This window comes from Brachycentrus maculatus, unplaced genomic scaffold (assembly GCF_059751285.1).
Source record: "Brachycentrus maculatus isolate JH-2025_06_01 unplaced genomic scaffold, ASM5975128v1 h1tg000366l, whole genome shotgun sequence".
NCBI lineage: Eukaryota > Metazoa > Arthropoda > Insecta > Trichoptera > Brachycentridae > Brachycentrus > Brachycentrus maculatus.
In genome coordinates this window covers 545,001-562,438 of record NW_028281115.1, presented here as the reverse complement: position 1 = coordinate 562,438, position 17,438 = coordinate 545,001, and the positions used below count along the sequence as shown (strand labels likewise).

Below are 17,438 nucleotides of genomic sequence, written 5' to 3'. Positions count from 1 at the left end.
GTTAAAAATAATAATCGATTACTATATTATCAACGTGAATTGAACCCGGAGAAAATTTTCAAAATGAAATTAAGACATTATTTATGTTCGCATGATTTTGGTAAAAAAGAATTTAATAAAGATATATGGCATCGAATAAGGTGTAATTCAAGTGTGAAAATTTCAACGTAAATCATATTTTCTATAGGCCTACGTCTTTAATACGATGAAAACATTCATGTTCTTTATACTACTATATTTTCAAGATATAGGGATCAAAATGAAACTGAAATCTTTAAAAAAAATTGATTGTTCAGTATTGAAGTTTTTAAAAAAATGTGAAATTTGAGTTTTGTAAGCAAAATAAAGAATTAAAATTTTTTTTAATTAAATTTTAAAAAAAAGGTCTTTAAGAATGTTGTTTTAAACATTTTCGGAATAGCATTGTTTGTAAAATTCTTTCGTATTTTTTGTTGACTTTCAAGTAACAATTGTCTATTACCATATAAAATTATTTAAAAAATAAAACGATTTGAATTTTTTTTTTTGAGTTTTTGATATTCCAAAATAAAGTATTTCATTAATAAAAACTTTGATTCCTTTTTAAAAGCAAAGGGCAATTTCATTAATTGAAAACTTATTTTTACATCAAAGGATATTTGGAGACCTTTCAAGTTAACATTTAAATAAAAATTATACAAACAAATAAATAGTAGGTAAAAATAAAAGTCATTATACTTGCAAAAATATTTATGTTATTGATATCAACAATGAGACCTTTTATATGTACATGGTAACATTTAACGTAATATTTACAAGAAGCATTTTTTCCATTGACACTAACAACAAAACATGGATTATATATTTTGACAATTGTGGAAATAAATATAAATTAAATTTCATATTCATGAAAAGTAACATAGTATCGGCACGTCTTTATTTAAAAAAAAATTATTTCTTCAATATCATATGCGGACACGTAGATTTTGAAATCTGTTATTAAACACGAATGTTGAATTTTTTAAATGAAAAGTGTAGCGCTAGGTTTGGGCCGACACGATGTGTATTTATTGAGATTTCACATACATTATATTTTCAAAAAACTGTTGTTTTTGGTTTGACTCGAATTAGATTCGAAATAACACATTTATTTGCATTTAAGGTATTTGAAATAAAAATTGTTTACAAAAAAATACTAACTCATCTTTCTCGAAATATTCGTTATATATTTTTTTTTAAAGTTATTTACTTTATTATATACTTTAATATGTTTTTTTACATAGTTATTATATATATCAAGTTCATTTACAAACATAATAAGTATTCGAATAATTTTCACAAATTTATTGATACCTAACATAAATCTTCGTTAAAAGTATGAACGAATATTTTTGTATATATTTTTACATCTTTTATTATTCATTTCAGTAGATTTCGTGAAATTTTCTGAATTTTTTAAATGAATTGAATTGAATTGAATTTTGTAAATGTTAATTTATGTAAAACCCAAATGTAACTGCACTTCAACGTGACAGCTTTTCAAATTTTACGGTCTTTTCACAAATCCGGAGAACCAATTCTGGCAGCTACTAGGCACATTTGTATCATCTGTTAAAATATTTAAAAAAAAAACGTAGGCGTGAAAAAAGACACAACACATTGTATAACCTGATAAGCGTTTTTTTACATTTTTAAAATAAAAAATATGGAATATTATCCTAGCTGGAAAATAATTTATTTAATAAAAATAAGAAACACATTTTAGGTAAAATGAAATTTTAAAGATGTTTCATTTAAACGTGGACATAAAATATAACAGCAGGTCATAAATTCCATTTTCGATTTTAAACAAATATATTAGTTTTTATTTTATTTAACTAAAACATTTTTTGTAGTAGGTACAATATTCTGTTTAAAGAGAAGACAAATATATACCTTTACAAACTTACATGTCTTTTTTGATATGGTTTACCCCATGGTATAAATAGCCTCAATCTACTGTACAACGAATTACACTATTTGGTTTTAAAAAAAGAATCTTACTGTGAATTAAGTACTTTAAATTTTTATTAAAATAAAACTTTATTTTTAAAAAGTAACTAACTATTTACTAGCGATCCATCCTTTACTGTTCAAAATCAGCGCCATCAACTTTTTATATAAAACTTGTAGTTGAAGTGCTTTTCAAATATTTACTTAGTTGCGAGTTTCAGAACGAAAACATTAATCACACTTCATCTCTTTCTTAATTTTTATCAGTCAAAGTTTTCGTTTGCTAACAGAAACAATGAAATTCCCAATCTTTGTTTAACTGCCAAATCTTCTATTTAGCAATACAAACAATGAATTCAAAGGCTTTATCCCTTACTCTATGTAGCTTTTAAATCTATCTATTGCTCATCTGATAAGGGGTGTTTAGATTTCCAAAAGTGGGAAAAATTTCTAATTAATCTAGAAACTTTAACCTTTCATCCTTAAATTCAGTGAAATTTTAACGTGTATCAGTTAGGACGCATTTTACATTATTAAAAATATAAATTAAAGATAAATTTTATCAACATTAACTTGGTAAATTTTAAAATTATAACAGGTTACGATTAAAAATATTTTATTTTATCAGATTTAACTACTTTTCACAAGTGCAACATTCATTAATTTACCCATCATTGACAACCACACTACTCAAATTCTTGAGTGTCCGATATATATGATCCAATTTCAAAACAGTATTGTATTATATAAATTAGATTATATATTTATAGAATATCCAATAATTTGAGTAGTGTGGTTGTCAATCATGTGTAGAATGAGTGAATGTTGTACGTGTGATAACTTAAACCAGCCTATGAAGATTTAACCATATTCATTACATTTTATTATACAAATATATTATATATCTTTCCATCAAAGCGTTCATGCAATAAAAAAGCACTCTTGATCTGATTTCAAATCTTGATCAAATCGATAGCATATCTAATTTTTGAAATATTTTCATATGTTTGTTTTGAATTCCATCATACGGATTCCGGTCCACTTCCGTCCGTAGAACTGTCGTGTTCTTCGAGCAAGGAGTCGTCTTCTGTGGGAGGTATGTCTGATGGATCAGCCACCAGAACAGGCAAATATCATAGTTCTATCGCTTCGGGACCCTTCCACGTCACACCAGATCGCAGGAGGTAGTAAAACCGCATCACACCCCACATAGCGAAGACCTGTATATAAATTGTAAATATTTATACACGGGAAAAACTACAAAAAAAAATTTAAATTATATCAGGAGTCGTAATAATCATCGGGTACATATGAGGAGATGAATGAATAAAGAAGAGGCGAAGAATATTTGCAAAGACAGAGTGGTGTGGCATTCGATTCTCTCTGCCTACCCCTGCGGCGATGGTTAGTTAGTTAGTTAGAAAAACTTAAATTTCATAAAAAAAATATTTTTCAATTACACTAATCAAGGTCTTTGGCCTATGACTTTTTAACTATTTAATTTGTTCATTTATTAGCAAAAATATGAAATATACCAAATTTTACTATATGTATCGATTGTGTAATATTATTTCTATTTTATATGGTCACTACTGTTGACTATTAAGTGAAAAGTGTAAACCAATTAAATGAAAGAAAAACAATTGAATAAATGTGATTTGGAAAGAGATAAGTGGACAAAAACTTGTTTTGTAGGTATTTTAACTTGAGCCATCTGTCGTTTTTACATGGAAGAAGATAGAAGTTTGACCATCTCAAGGCGTACAACCTGGCTTTTGGCTGGCTTAAGTAATCGCTTTATACACTTGTCTAACGTTCATATTTCTGCCTATTATTAAACATACATACATGCTTTATATTTTTTGAAGATGTGTTTATATGTACTTATTTTTGGTTATACTCTATCGACATACCACGTGTAGGGGTTAAAATCTAGTGTCCAAACAAAATAATTATTTAAAAAAATTGGTAATAAAAAATCGGAAGGTTCATGTTTTTGAAAAAGACCAAATTTTATAATACAGTAAATAAATACGTATAGTTATTAGTTAAATTACTCTAAACAGTAAATTATGGTATGAAAATTAAAATTAAAATACATCAATCTCAATTTTATAGACTCTGGGTAAGATATAGAGGATTACAACCCAAAATACAATTAAAATAAAAATAAATTAAATTCATTTTGTAATTGAACTGACGACGGTAATTTCACAGTTGAGCATTTATCCGACTACTCAACAGCGCCCTTTCAATTAATGTTTAATTTCACGACACATAATTTTATAATTAGACAAGTAATTTCAGGGTAGTTAAAAAACCTAAAATTGAAAAACTCTAATTGACTTACGTTTATTACAGCTCTTGACGTGAAAAATGCCATTTCAGCTTTGCAGAGGGAATCAAATTGCTGGAACAAAAATATGACAAAGGGATTTATAATTCAGAAAGAAAAATATTTGCATACGCAGGATACGATATTTTTTTCGTTAAAAATACAGAAAGTATGTACCAAAATATGTGGCTTTAATGTTTATGCCAAATTGCGTGGTTGACAAAAATACAAAAAGTGACCTTCGCCTTTGTGAAAATATCAATATTCAAAGCGACACTATTCAAGAAAAAGGTGCTCCTTTCAACAAAACCTTATTGGCAGCCTTATTATATAAAGCAATCCATCTTACCACTGTCTAAAGCAATTCATCAGTAAAATACTTATTCTCGTCGGTTTTCTTCGTCTGTTGAGTATTTCTAAACCTTTGGACCACATTTAAATGAAGAAAAAATGTTACGCCTCGGCGTACATTTTCCGTAATATTACTAACTAGGCATTTTTGCCATTTTGTTTTTTGGACCCATAAAGAGTAATCAGAGAAAAATTCTTTGAAATGAACGTAGTAGACAATCATTTCATACTTATTTTACGGTTATGCACATCTTGCTTTTGATTTCCGAAATAATTAAGAGTATAAAAAAAAGTAGGCGATGTGAAAAAAAGCCAAATATTAAAGCTTTACGAGCACCTCGTATATCCTTGATGAATTTAAACTTATCATTAAGATAAGTTATTTAGGTCTAAGAATCAATTAAACCCTTAAAATTAATAGAATGGGGCAACTCTTGCCCGCGGGTCTCTTGACGCTAAAGTTTCAAGAACAGGTCAATTTTGTTGGGCCGCCATTTTGATTAGGCTGTCATTTGTGAGTTTATTTATCAATTTATCAAAGAGTAATCTAACGCCGGAACAACGTGTTAAGTACATTTAAATATATTGTTTAAATAACGGCAAATCAAAAAGGAAATTGGGTAAATTTTTCGGTGTTAATCATATTTCAAACAAATGAATCAATCGAAGAGTATAATCGAATTACTATCGAGTATACAATAGTTTTGAAAAATTGCATAAACTGGCAGATAAAACGAAGCTCAAGTTGCAACCTAGCTAACGTAAGCCAGAAAAAATTAAGCAGGTAAAGTGTTATCGCTCAAGACAAGAATTGTTAATGTTTATAAAAAAATGTATTTTAATATTCAACCCACTATAAAATTAATAAATTTTGTTAATTAATAAATGTATAAATTAATAAATTAATAAAATCTGATCAGGATGTTTTTATTTATTTGATAATTTTTATATTTATAAAAAATTGTTTCCTTCAGTATATATTTTCAAAGGTGACCCAGGATCACATAATAATGATGGAATTAATTTTAAAATCCCTTTTTTTCGATCTTTACGTAGTCTGAAATTTAAGTTTAAACCTTTTTCATACCACATATCCAAATATTAAATTTACATATAAGTAATACTAACAATACCGAGCGCAGTCCATTTCATTCGCAATAAATTTGATTGATCGATTAATTAACGAAAAATATTGTTATTTCATTAAAATATTTCATAAACAGGAGTTGCTTCAAAAATAATTATTTTAAATGTCAAATAATTTTGAGATTGATAGGTATTCGAAAATCATTTATATATTTTACTCTGAAGGTAAACAAAGAAAATTGTTAATAATTATTGACTTCAAAAAGAGAAAGTTTACAATAGAAAAGAGATACTTAACAATCGGTTTTTCTTACAGAAATAAAATAATAAATTCGAAATCAAGTAGCCATTGAATAATAATATACTGAAAAAATGTAAATATATTTCTTTATATTTACATATCATTTCAAATTGTTGATGTTATATAGTATCTCAAAAATAATGTTTACTTGATATAAAGCTACATTGTACACAATAGTAATATTATCTTAAGGTAAATCTATACAGAATGATGGGATTTGTTTTTCAAGGGTTATACAAATAAAATAAAAAAAATACGAATATTAAATTGCCAATGTAAAATGATAAATGTTTCTATTTTTTCAGTAAAAATTTTCTTTAAAGAGTGGACAGGAAAATTTCGATGAGAGATGCTGACATAATAAATTTAGCAGTGAAGTGATTTCGAACTACAAACAAATATTTTATTTGTGGAAACAAAATACTCCTTTGATCCCATACTAAGCCAGGTACCTGGATTATTTGAATGGCGTCCAATCATTGCTAATCACGATATCGGAATTTGATCAAATAGCATCTCTTATTAAAAACTTTATAGCCGAAAAAGGGTATGGCGAAGATTTTAACGATGAATAGTCTAATGAAGTCGATGAAAGGTCTAGTAAATATTTCAAAGTTACGCAAACATTTGATGTTTAAATCAAACAAAAAAATTACAAAAATTTTAAATCCGAAAGGAAAGGTCTAGTAAAGATTTCAAAGTAAGGCATATATTTATTTGTTTATTCAAAACTTCTCGTAAAATATATATATACATTGGCGGGTATACTTCTGAGAAGCATGTCTTCCACTCAACTATAAACAGACTAGTGATACTAGTGAAAGTTTATTATTATTAGAGGGCAGATACCGCTTGTCTATAAGTATCAATGAAAACAAATGTTATGCGAATAAACTAAAATTTATAAAATTATGTATTAAATGAACTGCAAATTTTTACGAAAATTTTTAAGAAAAATCAGGTGAGGAGTTAAGGAGCTTGTTTTAATTAAAGTTTCACTCAGAAAAAAATGCAAAAAATAGAATCCGAAAAGAAAGGTCTAACTAAGTTTTTTAAGTTACGTAACGTAAATATTTAATGTCTTAATCTGAAAAAAGGAATAAAAATTAATCAGAATATTATAGGCGACGTATTTTTTAAAAGTATTAAAGTAAAAACTTACGTACAAAATCTTAATGGCAAAAACTTATTAAGAAAAAAAGCATTGTTTTTTATAAGTCAAAATATCTTATGTTGTTGAGTTAATAACGAGAACAAACTGATAAATTAAAAAACGTAAGTGGTTTTTGGTTTAATTTACTTCTTCATAAAAATACAATGTGAGGTTACTAAACGTAGTAAAGTTATATTTTATCAAAATTATACTTGGTGTTGTTTTAAACTTAAGAAAATTCACCAAAACGGTTGAATACGTGTTCAATATATTTCGTAATATTTTTATGTTCTCGGAGTTTTTAATAAAAAAATGTCAGCTATTTTTTTTATCATTCTGCTTTATTGGATTATGGCGGGGTTAATGCCATATATTTTTATCAAGAAACTTACTTTAAAGTAGCAAATATTTTTATGATTCTTTAAGAATATTACAGTTCGTCGCCTACGCCAATTAATTTTTTTTATCGTAAAAAAAATACATAAACCTATATGAAAAAATTAAAAATATATTTGTCAAGTTATAAATTAGCCTAACTTGACCAGGGGAAGATTTGAAATCCTTATAAAACATTTCACTAGATAACTTGGTAATCATTCAATCAATTTGAATTATATTTTTGGTAATGTTTAAAGTAAGTATTTCGGTATTTCTTGTTTTAAAATATTCATAACGAGTGGTCTTTAATTTATTTTTTCGATAAATATGTACGCGATCTATGGTAAAATCCTTCTTCTTCTTCTTTTTAATGGCTTTTCACCCATCTTGGGTGTTATAGCATCAGTGTCGTGTTATTTTTTATTTACACTTTTTACATTTGTCTTTCAAGTGTTAGTATTCCTGTTAGTGGGGTTAGTTTTATTAGTAATGTTAGTTTGTTTAGTGAGTTATTTTAGTGAGTTAATCGTCAAATCCATTGATACCTGATCTAATGTCGAAGGGTCCGTAGTATCGTGCGTTATTTATGCTTACTCGAGACATTGGATTTTTTTACTCTAACTACTGCGCCACACAGTCTGGAAGTAAGACAGAAATTATGAGACTGCATTCTTCCAATCATTCATGTCACGGTACGCGCAGTAGTTCTGTGAACAGGCTAGTTATTATCGTAAGTATTATCATTACTAACGACATTTCCACAAGAAATTTTTACAAAATTTGGGTAAGAGTGGTTAACGATATCATATCATATTGGTTTTAATAATACACATTTAGTTTTAAAGAAAAAAAGTTGCTTTATATAATTTACAGAATTTGATATCTTTTCGTTCAAAAAAGGTTTCGATAATTTAAAATACTAACGGTAATTGAAATACAAACTATTTATTTTATAATGGATTTTTAAATTAAAGGTTTTGATTACTTTAAATAAACAGCTTAAAAAGTGGTTAGAGTTGTCGAAATTAATATTTTAAGGAGTGGGGGATATGAAAATATTTTTCCCCCTCTTTGATATTAATCAAAATTTTTTTCAAATCGTTTACTTTCTTCTTAATTTCGTTTTACATATTTTACTACATTTTTTTTGTAATTTTACACAAATACAACCCAAAGTCATCAATAGGTTTAATTTTATAATTTATCACCGATTTTTTTAAATATTATGGTATTGTAATCCATATATTTAATAAAACATTTAAAAAACTACTTGATTTTATGAGATATCTTAAGAATAACGGAATCTAAAACAAAAAAAAAAACAAAAATAAGATGTTGCTTGTATATTTGTTAACACGTCCAAAATACGAATACTGCAAATTACCTACAAAAGAAAATTTTCGCCCACTACAAAATTCATGACAAATCAGTCGTTGCGTTTTATTCACTAAACACACCAAACAATCTTGCATATTAGTACGTAAGCACCCGCTTTTGTGGGAGGACCTAACTGTCTCTCAATTCTTAGTCTCAACACAGGGCGTTGGGGCGGAATGTGAAACGCGCAAAAGGAGAGAGGTAACGACTGTGCCGTCATTTTTCAAACCATCCAATGACTCCAACGTACCGCTTTTTTGAATTTTCTTATTTTAAAAACTGCAAATTTTACAAAAAAACTTTTATATTTTAAAAAGATAAATATTTATGTTTTTATTTTTTTTCACAAATATTTCAATTGCATACTATTTCTGTGACCTAAGCGGCTGATTATTAAAAATAGGTATCAAATAATGGTAGAGTGGGTTCGAACCGAGAAACTATGACTTAAGAGTCCGCGACACTAACTACGGGACCACAATCCGACACAAACTAGATTTGGATACTGCTTTTTTGGCATAATTCTTTTCATATTATTTTTATAAAGCCTTTACTCATTTACGAGTGGTAATAAGAATCGCAAAAATACGTTGGATATATTCAATTTTTATTTTTATTTTTAAAAATATGAGGTCAAGGGATAATGCATCCCTTTTGTCACTGCGATTATATTTGATATATTGCGACCACCCTCTGTATCATAGCTCACTCTCAAGACCTACATGAGTCATGTAACTCACGACCTGTCTTGGTGGTAATAGTTTCACCTTCTCGGAGTCTAGTAGTGGTTCTCCAAGGATATGACTTCATTTACGAGTATATAAATATTCAATAAACTTAAAACGGTAACTCTCAAATATTAAAAGATCTTGTTATTTTGAAATCATCAACTGAAATTTATTAACACATTTTAAAATATCGTTTAAAAATATTTCTTATTAAATTGATAGGAAAAAATCCCTTGATCATGTCCAAACCATGATTTTCATTATTTTTGAAATCTGATAATATCCGATTCATCTTTATAAAGTAGTGCCTATAAAGTCAAATAAAGTAACTAACTCGTTAATCAAATCTTTTGGATTTTGATGGTAATTGAATTCTTTTGAAAGGGGTTGCCAAATTGAAAATTTCAAAAACCTTTTAAATAGCACCTGAAATGAAAATGTTATCAGAATAAGATCAAATAATTTTATTTTGTAGGTATATAAACAAACTTCATTAAAACGTTAAAAATCTGAAAACTAAAACATTTTTTGAAACGTTAAAAAACTGAATAAAAAATAAGATAACTGCTATAACTAGCGGTCAAAAACAGTTATATTACATTTTGATGTGACATTGTACGAAATATTTCAGTTTAAGTGTTCCATAGGAGGCAGAGAGGCCTCTTAACAAACACAGTATTTATAGCAATTTTAATTGATGAAACTTTTTCAATCAAGTCACTTGGCCTATCGTGAAAATAAAGAAACAACCTCTTGCGCCTATTATGATATTATCTCTTAAAACTTTTTGATCTTCGGGTTTACATATCATATAAGTGCCTGCATAGCTTAGTTATAGAAATACTTGACTCAATATCAGGGGACACAGTTTCAAATCCAGGCCGAACGCAGTTATTTTGTTACTTTTGTAAAAAAAAACTCTTTTCCTTTGTTTAATACAAGTATGTATATAAAAATAAATTACATTAGAATCTGTAGTCCTATATAAAACATAAAATGTACATATATTAATTTATTTATCATAATAATTTAAACTTGCATTGTATATTTGCACGTAATTATGTGAATATTGAATGTAAAAAGAGTAACTTACCCTATTAACATGATCTCTCAGAACATTTGAGTACACCATAGCCATAGCCTCCAGTGACATAAATGTTATACAGCCTATAATCCACGGTACTACAAGGGACAAATTTTCCTGAAACAAAGTAACAAAGATACGTTTTTATAAAATAAGAAATATTTTTACTTTATTGAAATAATTATGGCCCTTTCAGTTTACATAGTATTGTATATTTTAACGTACAAAATAGTTTTTTTTTGTCATTCAAATATTGATTATAATTTTACAAAATTCACTGTATTTTATAACAAAGAAATAAGGGTAAAAATAATGAGTATGATCATTTTAATGATCTATTGAATAATAATAAATAATAAACCATATCCGCTCCCTAGGTGGAGCATATAGAGTCCACAAACTGTCTCCAGGCTTTTCTGTCGGCTGCCAGCTCCCTTGCATCCTCCCAAGTCAGATCCGCGTCCCGAAGTTCTGACGAGAACTGCCGACGAATTGTCAGCAGTGGTCGTCCTGGGCGGCGCGAACCTATGCCTTGTAAAAGAGGCAAGCTTGATTAAGGCTCTCAGGAGGCATGCGGAGTACATGGCCAAGCCAACTGAATCGCCTTTTCTTGACGACAGTTGTGACCAAGATTTGCTGCTTCCTACGCTTTATCTCTTCATTCCTCACAAAGTCAAACCACCGCACGCCTAAAATTCTCCGCAAACACCTGTTCTCAAAGCTTAGTACACGGCTGCTCTGGGCCCTTGTAAGGTGCCATGTTTCACAGCCGTATAAGAGAACAGGAGCAATGCAGGCATTGTATAGGCGGCATTTGGTCTTCACCGAGTATAAATCCGATCTCCAGACAGCCTTCATACTGTTAAATGCGGACCCTGCGAGTCCTAATCGCACTCCCAGTTCCTTTTGAAGGCTGCCATTTCCAGTCGCGTACACTCCCAAGTACTTGAAACTCTCGACCCTTTCGATGCGCTGGTTACTCAACATCAAGGGTTGTTGGGCATCTAGGCATGAGCTGTTGCACAACACATGGGTTTTTGCAACATTTATAAAAAAGCGTGCATTTTTTGTAGAATTAGATTTTCTATTTCCCTTTCATTACTTAGTTAATAAACAGAGTTTGTTTCTCAAAATGGGCAGCAGTATTACTCACTTGCATTAACTTTAAAATATACAAAATATTAATTGTTATTATATATATAATGTTAGATTAATTGTTACTATTTGTATAAATTGTAAATAAGTATTATAAAAAATATTTTACGTACACGTATTACGTAGAAATATTAAAGCGGTTTCACCGTTAGATAGTGAAACCGCTTTTACGAATATAATATATTTCTAGCTTTGGATATTCTTGTCAACCTAATAACGTTGAGATTTATTATACTTATATTTTCTTCTAGTATGTAGTAGTGCTTAACATTTATTTGGCAATTTTTTTTCTAAAAATGAAATTTGCAAGTGCATGAATTACCGTAAATCCTAGAAAAACCTTTTACTTTGTAAATTTATAAGGGTGTTTTTGTGATAGTAAATTGGTATCCCGCGTTCCCTTTCGTGAAATTAAGTAATAAATATTGTTATATCGCATTTTTCTAGTGGGCGTATAGGGGTGAAATGTCCCATAAAATAAATCTTAAAGCTTTGTCCAAAATACTGGGCTGGTTTTAGCTGATCGCAATGACTATTTTCTTATGAAAAGCGCTGAAATCTACCATAACGTTGAATTAGTGAAATTAGATATAAATCCTTTAAACGAGTAAATCAAAGTTAATCGACGAAATACCAAACGATATATTTTAACCTTTTATTTCAAATAAGAGATATTCGCTAAATTTTAAATAAAAAAGTCAAATAAAAACTTTCCATTCATTCCTCAAATAAATGTGTAATTTTTTACGTTAAACAAAATAATTAATTTTTTTTATATTTTTGAGCTCTTCCCACTCAACTTATAATCTCTTTTTGCTTATATTAAATTTAATAAAAACACCGAAATGCCAAGAGTCCAGAATAATGAATGTAAAGTGAATGATGAATGATAAGAATAGTGTTAAATCACCCAGTTCTCTATATTTTACAATATATTTTTTTAAATATACCTAATATTTTTCAAATGGCTAAAAAACCTTTAGATTTTACCTTAAAAGATCTGTTGTACAGTAAAAAGTTCAATAAGTGGCTTGAAATTTATATTTAATACATTGCATTTTATTCTTAAACTTTAAAAACGTTCTCCTGAAATATTAAGTTTTATTTTATTTATGACGTTCTTGAAAAGAGTTCAGATACATAGTTTTTTCTACAACAAAAACTGTTGACGTGGGAAATACGAGTAAATAAATAAACAAAACCTTTTAATATATTTCTTACATACGCAGGTGAGATCTGAATTGGACAAATTTTGTTTTTGAACTTTTTAATGAATTCAGGAATAAGATCGTTTCGACGAAATAACATGAAATATTCAAATGTTTTAATCAAAAGCTAATTTATAATTTTGGAAAAAAAAACTTTAAAAAGTTTTTGCGATTTCCTTTCCAGAAGTCGCATTTCAAAATCACCTCTATTAGATATTCAACGTTGTGATCAATGATGAATATCTATTCCTTTTTAATTTTCTATTAAAAATATAAATTTGCATTTGTAGGTACTATTTATTAATTTATTGGCAAAGCACCCAATTTTGGGTGATACCTGACTTGTTGTAGGTACTAATACGTATGTATACTTGACCCAACCTTACTTTTTTTTTACTGTCGTTCAGCAACTTTAAAAGGGCTTTTTATCTAATAAATTAAAAATATTGACAGGATATTGATGGAGTATCCTATGCGCCATTTGGTGCGGATAGCGATAAGAAATGAGAAAAAAGAATAGTTATTCCATGAAAACTATTCTCCATAAGTTATTCGCGTATGGTTAATTGCTTCAAGAAGTTCAGTGTAACTCATTAGTTCATAGCTAACCGAACTAGCTTGTTAAGTACAATCTCGCAACTTGCTAATTTGCCCCATTTCTTAACTTTGAAATTAATACGTTCAGTGTAAATAGTCGAGCTACCCGCACCCTGCTAATACGACCTCCCTATAAATACCATTGTCATTCTCATACTGTTACCAAGAGCCTAGAGTCGTAAATAAGGTGGTAAAAACACCCCTCTATCATTAACGTGAGCCTGGAAACTTCGTACATCGGGCAAGCTTTATTATGGTATCGATAAGTTTATGTTCTACTGGTAATAAGAAAATATGGGGCGTAAATAATAATACGTTGTATTCCGGAATCCATTGATTACTTAACAAATTTATGTCCTAACATCCTAACTACTTGATTCGTATACCGATCAATTAATGGACGCATTATACTTAAATATGTATTGTATATTTTAAATGATATTATTAGTATTTTGAATATCGCAATTTCCCGAACGAGAAATGGTTTCAGAAATATTTTTAAAATACTAACAGTACCCGAGAATGTGTTTTGTGGCTCAGTTTGATTAAATAAAAAGAAAAAAAATAGCACATTTTTCTCATATTTCGAATTTCACAATGTGAAGTAATAAAAATAATCAATATCTTTTATACATCAATGCCATTGAAAACATTGAATATATGAATGTAATCATAGCTGTCAAAAAGCACGCTGGTCGTCATGGGCGATGATTAATATGTATGTATTTCTGTCATGATTAATACATGGCGCTGCCATTGCGGGAAAAAATATTTTTTAAATCGTTGTAACCTGACACGCGTACAAATATCTATCACAGATTTCAAAGAACGAGACGAACATTTCCATTATTATTAATGAATATTTAATGATATCGCTCACTCCTTTCAAGAACGTCATAAATAAAAAATCAACAATTTTCGATGCCCAGAAAATGTACTTTATCCCAGCAAAAGCGGCATATTTTTAACTTAATATTTACCCGCTACAGGGCAGAAAGTGATGATTTTGCATTTTGAAGAAAAGTTATTGTAATATTATTTTTTTAAATACACTAAATATTTTTCAAATGGAGTAAAAACTTTCAGGTTTTACCTTAAAAGATCTGTTGCATAATAAAAAGTTCAAAAAGTGGCTTGATATATTTTTTTTAACGTTGTATTATATTTTTAAACTTTAAAAACGTTCTCCTGATTTTTTTTTTATTTTTATTTGTGGCGTTCTTGAAAGGAGTGAGCGATATACGATAAACCAAAATTAGAATATTATTTGATGTTATCATAACGAGTGTGTTCACAAAGATACGCAAATATTTTATTTCAAAATGCTTCTCAATTAAATTATATTTTTGTAAGACGTAATTTATTAAGAAGATTTAACGAAGGATTATGAGTTTGCTTACAATAATATTTGTTATATATGTATATCAGTAGCAATATTATTTTTGTAGAGAAAAATAACTGTCATAAAAGTAAAAAGTCATAAAATCTAATTAACTGATGGTCTGAAAACGGGTTCAAATTACAAATGGTAATAAAATGGATTAAACCTGGAATTATTCATAAAACAGCGGAGATTAACATGAAAATTTTATTGCCTTTTGATTTATTGAGAAGATGAAAAACGAAACGCAAAACTGTTTTCTCCAAAATACAAAGTACCGTTTAATTTTTTATGGTTTCAGACAATTTTATTTATATTCTAACTTTATTTTTTTATATTTTTCATGAATATTTTCTAAATAAATATTACGTATATTTTATGAAATAAAACAATTTTGTTTTAACCACTTTTTATTGGTAAACTTTTTCCAACCGGTTTTGACAAGAACCTTGTCATCATCAGGGTTTATGTACTGATTCTAAAACATTGAAATACTCATAGTTAGGTTTTAGTCAATAACCCTTCCCTTACGATGCCAAAAACTTCCACGCACTTCGTACACCATATAAAAATGTGATTTGAAAATATGTGATTTAAAAAACGGGAAAAAACTCCTAAATGTTGCTTTATTGAGCATTGAATACGTGCACTCCGGACGACAACAAGTGAGCTACTAATGAGCTATGAGCATTTCAATGTTTTAGAATAAGTACATAAACCCTGATGATGACAAGGTTCTTGTCGAAATCGGTTGGAAAAAGTGTACCAATAAAAAGTGGTTAAAACTAAGTTTTTTATTATATAAAGTTTAAAAAATGTATCACGAAGAATCTGCGAAAAACATTCAAGAAATTATGTATATTACTTGTTACAGTGAACATTTTATGTCAAATCCTAATGCGAAGAGGATATGCCTTGCTGAGGAACTTCATTTGAAAAGCATGTTTTCGATTGCTGCCATCACGATGTCGCATCATGACAGTCACGTCAGCATCGACGATATGTGAAATTCGTCATGTTTAGGTTTTTCGTCTTGAAACTATTTTCAGTTTTTAAACAATCTCAAAATATTATAAATAAAATAACTGGTCAAATTATGTACATAAAAAATTCAAATCATGTTTTCAGGCGGGTCTCAAAAATGTGAATTAAATCCAAGATTCGGACCTAGCATACAAAACAAAAGAAAGAGTCTGCTTAATAAAAGCTTTCCCTATTCTTATTAAGATGGTATAAACTCATATAAACTGTGTCACGAGTTCAATATATGGTATGTAAGACTTCTAAAATTGAAATAAGGAAAGAATGCAAGGCTGAGATAAGTATTATCGATAAAATTAAGAAAGGTGTGTTGAGATGGTTTGGACATGTGGAACGTATGAGTGAGGAAAGAACGGTTAAACAAATTTATGAGGCGAATGTAGTTGGAAAAAGAAGCAGAGGAAGACCCAGAAAAACCTGGCACAATCAGGTATGTCAAATACTTGAAAGCGGCCGGGTCAGGAGTCATAATAATCGTCGGGTATGTATGAGGAGATGCATGAATGTAGAAGAGTATTTGCAAAGACAGAGTGGTGTGGCTTTCGATTCTCTCTGCCTATCCCTGCGGTGAAGCGGCGTGATGTTTTTTTAGTTTTAGTTCTAAAATTTGAGTAGTTATCAATCATGGGTAGAATTGGTGAATGTAACACGTGTGAAAAATGATAACTTAACCAAGCCTACATATGACTGTCGTAAGCCCTGTTAAAATGTCTAGACTATCATATTCTTTTTCATCTATGTCGATATGTCAAAAATGTCGAGTTGGTTAATTTAATAATAATAAAAACCCTTATCCGCCCCTTATACCCCAATGGTGCATAGGGCACTGCGTCATATAAACGCAGTGTTATCTTGATTGTTTACACATGAAGGAAAGGTGATCAGCCCTCCGCTTCAGGTACCAGTCCAGGGTAATATTGAATAAATATGACAGTGAAAAAAATCACTTATATTTATTTTACCAACCTTGGTAATCGAACCCGGGACCTCCAGAACGGTAGCCGAGCGTGTTGACCATTACACTACGGAGGCGGACAAAACGGATTGGTTAATTTACTCGTATATAATCACCATTTCACTATTTCAATGGTTACTATATCGCATAATTAGATTTATAATTTAATTGTTTAAAAAAATTGGCATTTATTAAAATCTAAATCAATCCGATTGAATGTCCTAACGATTCGCCATACGATTTACTGTCCATTCAGGTCCAATGTATAAGAGCCATAGGGCACATTTATACATACGTTGGAACGATCAAGCCGAATTTATGTATGTTTTACAAAGCG

The 17,438-nt window shown here is 29.1% G+C and overlaps 1 protein-coding gene across 1 annotated transcript in view; it reads right to left on the bottom strand.

Annotated features, from left to right (window-relative positions):
- Positions 1 to 1,607: 1,607 nt before the first annotated feature.
- The window catches only part of LOC148303502 (uncharacterized), a 58,932-nt gene continuing 43,101 nt past the window's right edge, over positions 1,608 to 17,438 (bottom strand). The window contains exons 5-7 of the mRNA XM_088269855.1: positions 10,774 to 10,881; positions 4,322 to 4,381; positions 1,608 to 3,191 (exon numbers count right to left, since the gene is read on the bottom strand). Of these exons, the coding sequence (XP_088125981.1) occupies positions 3,105 to 3,191; positions 4,322 to 4,381; positions 10,774 to 10,881 (255 nt within the window). The 3' untranslated portion in view covers positions 1,608 to 3,104. The remainder of the gene's footprint in view (positions 3,192 to 4,321; positions 4,382 to 10,773; positions 10,882 to 17,438) is intronic.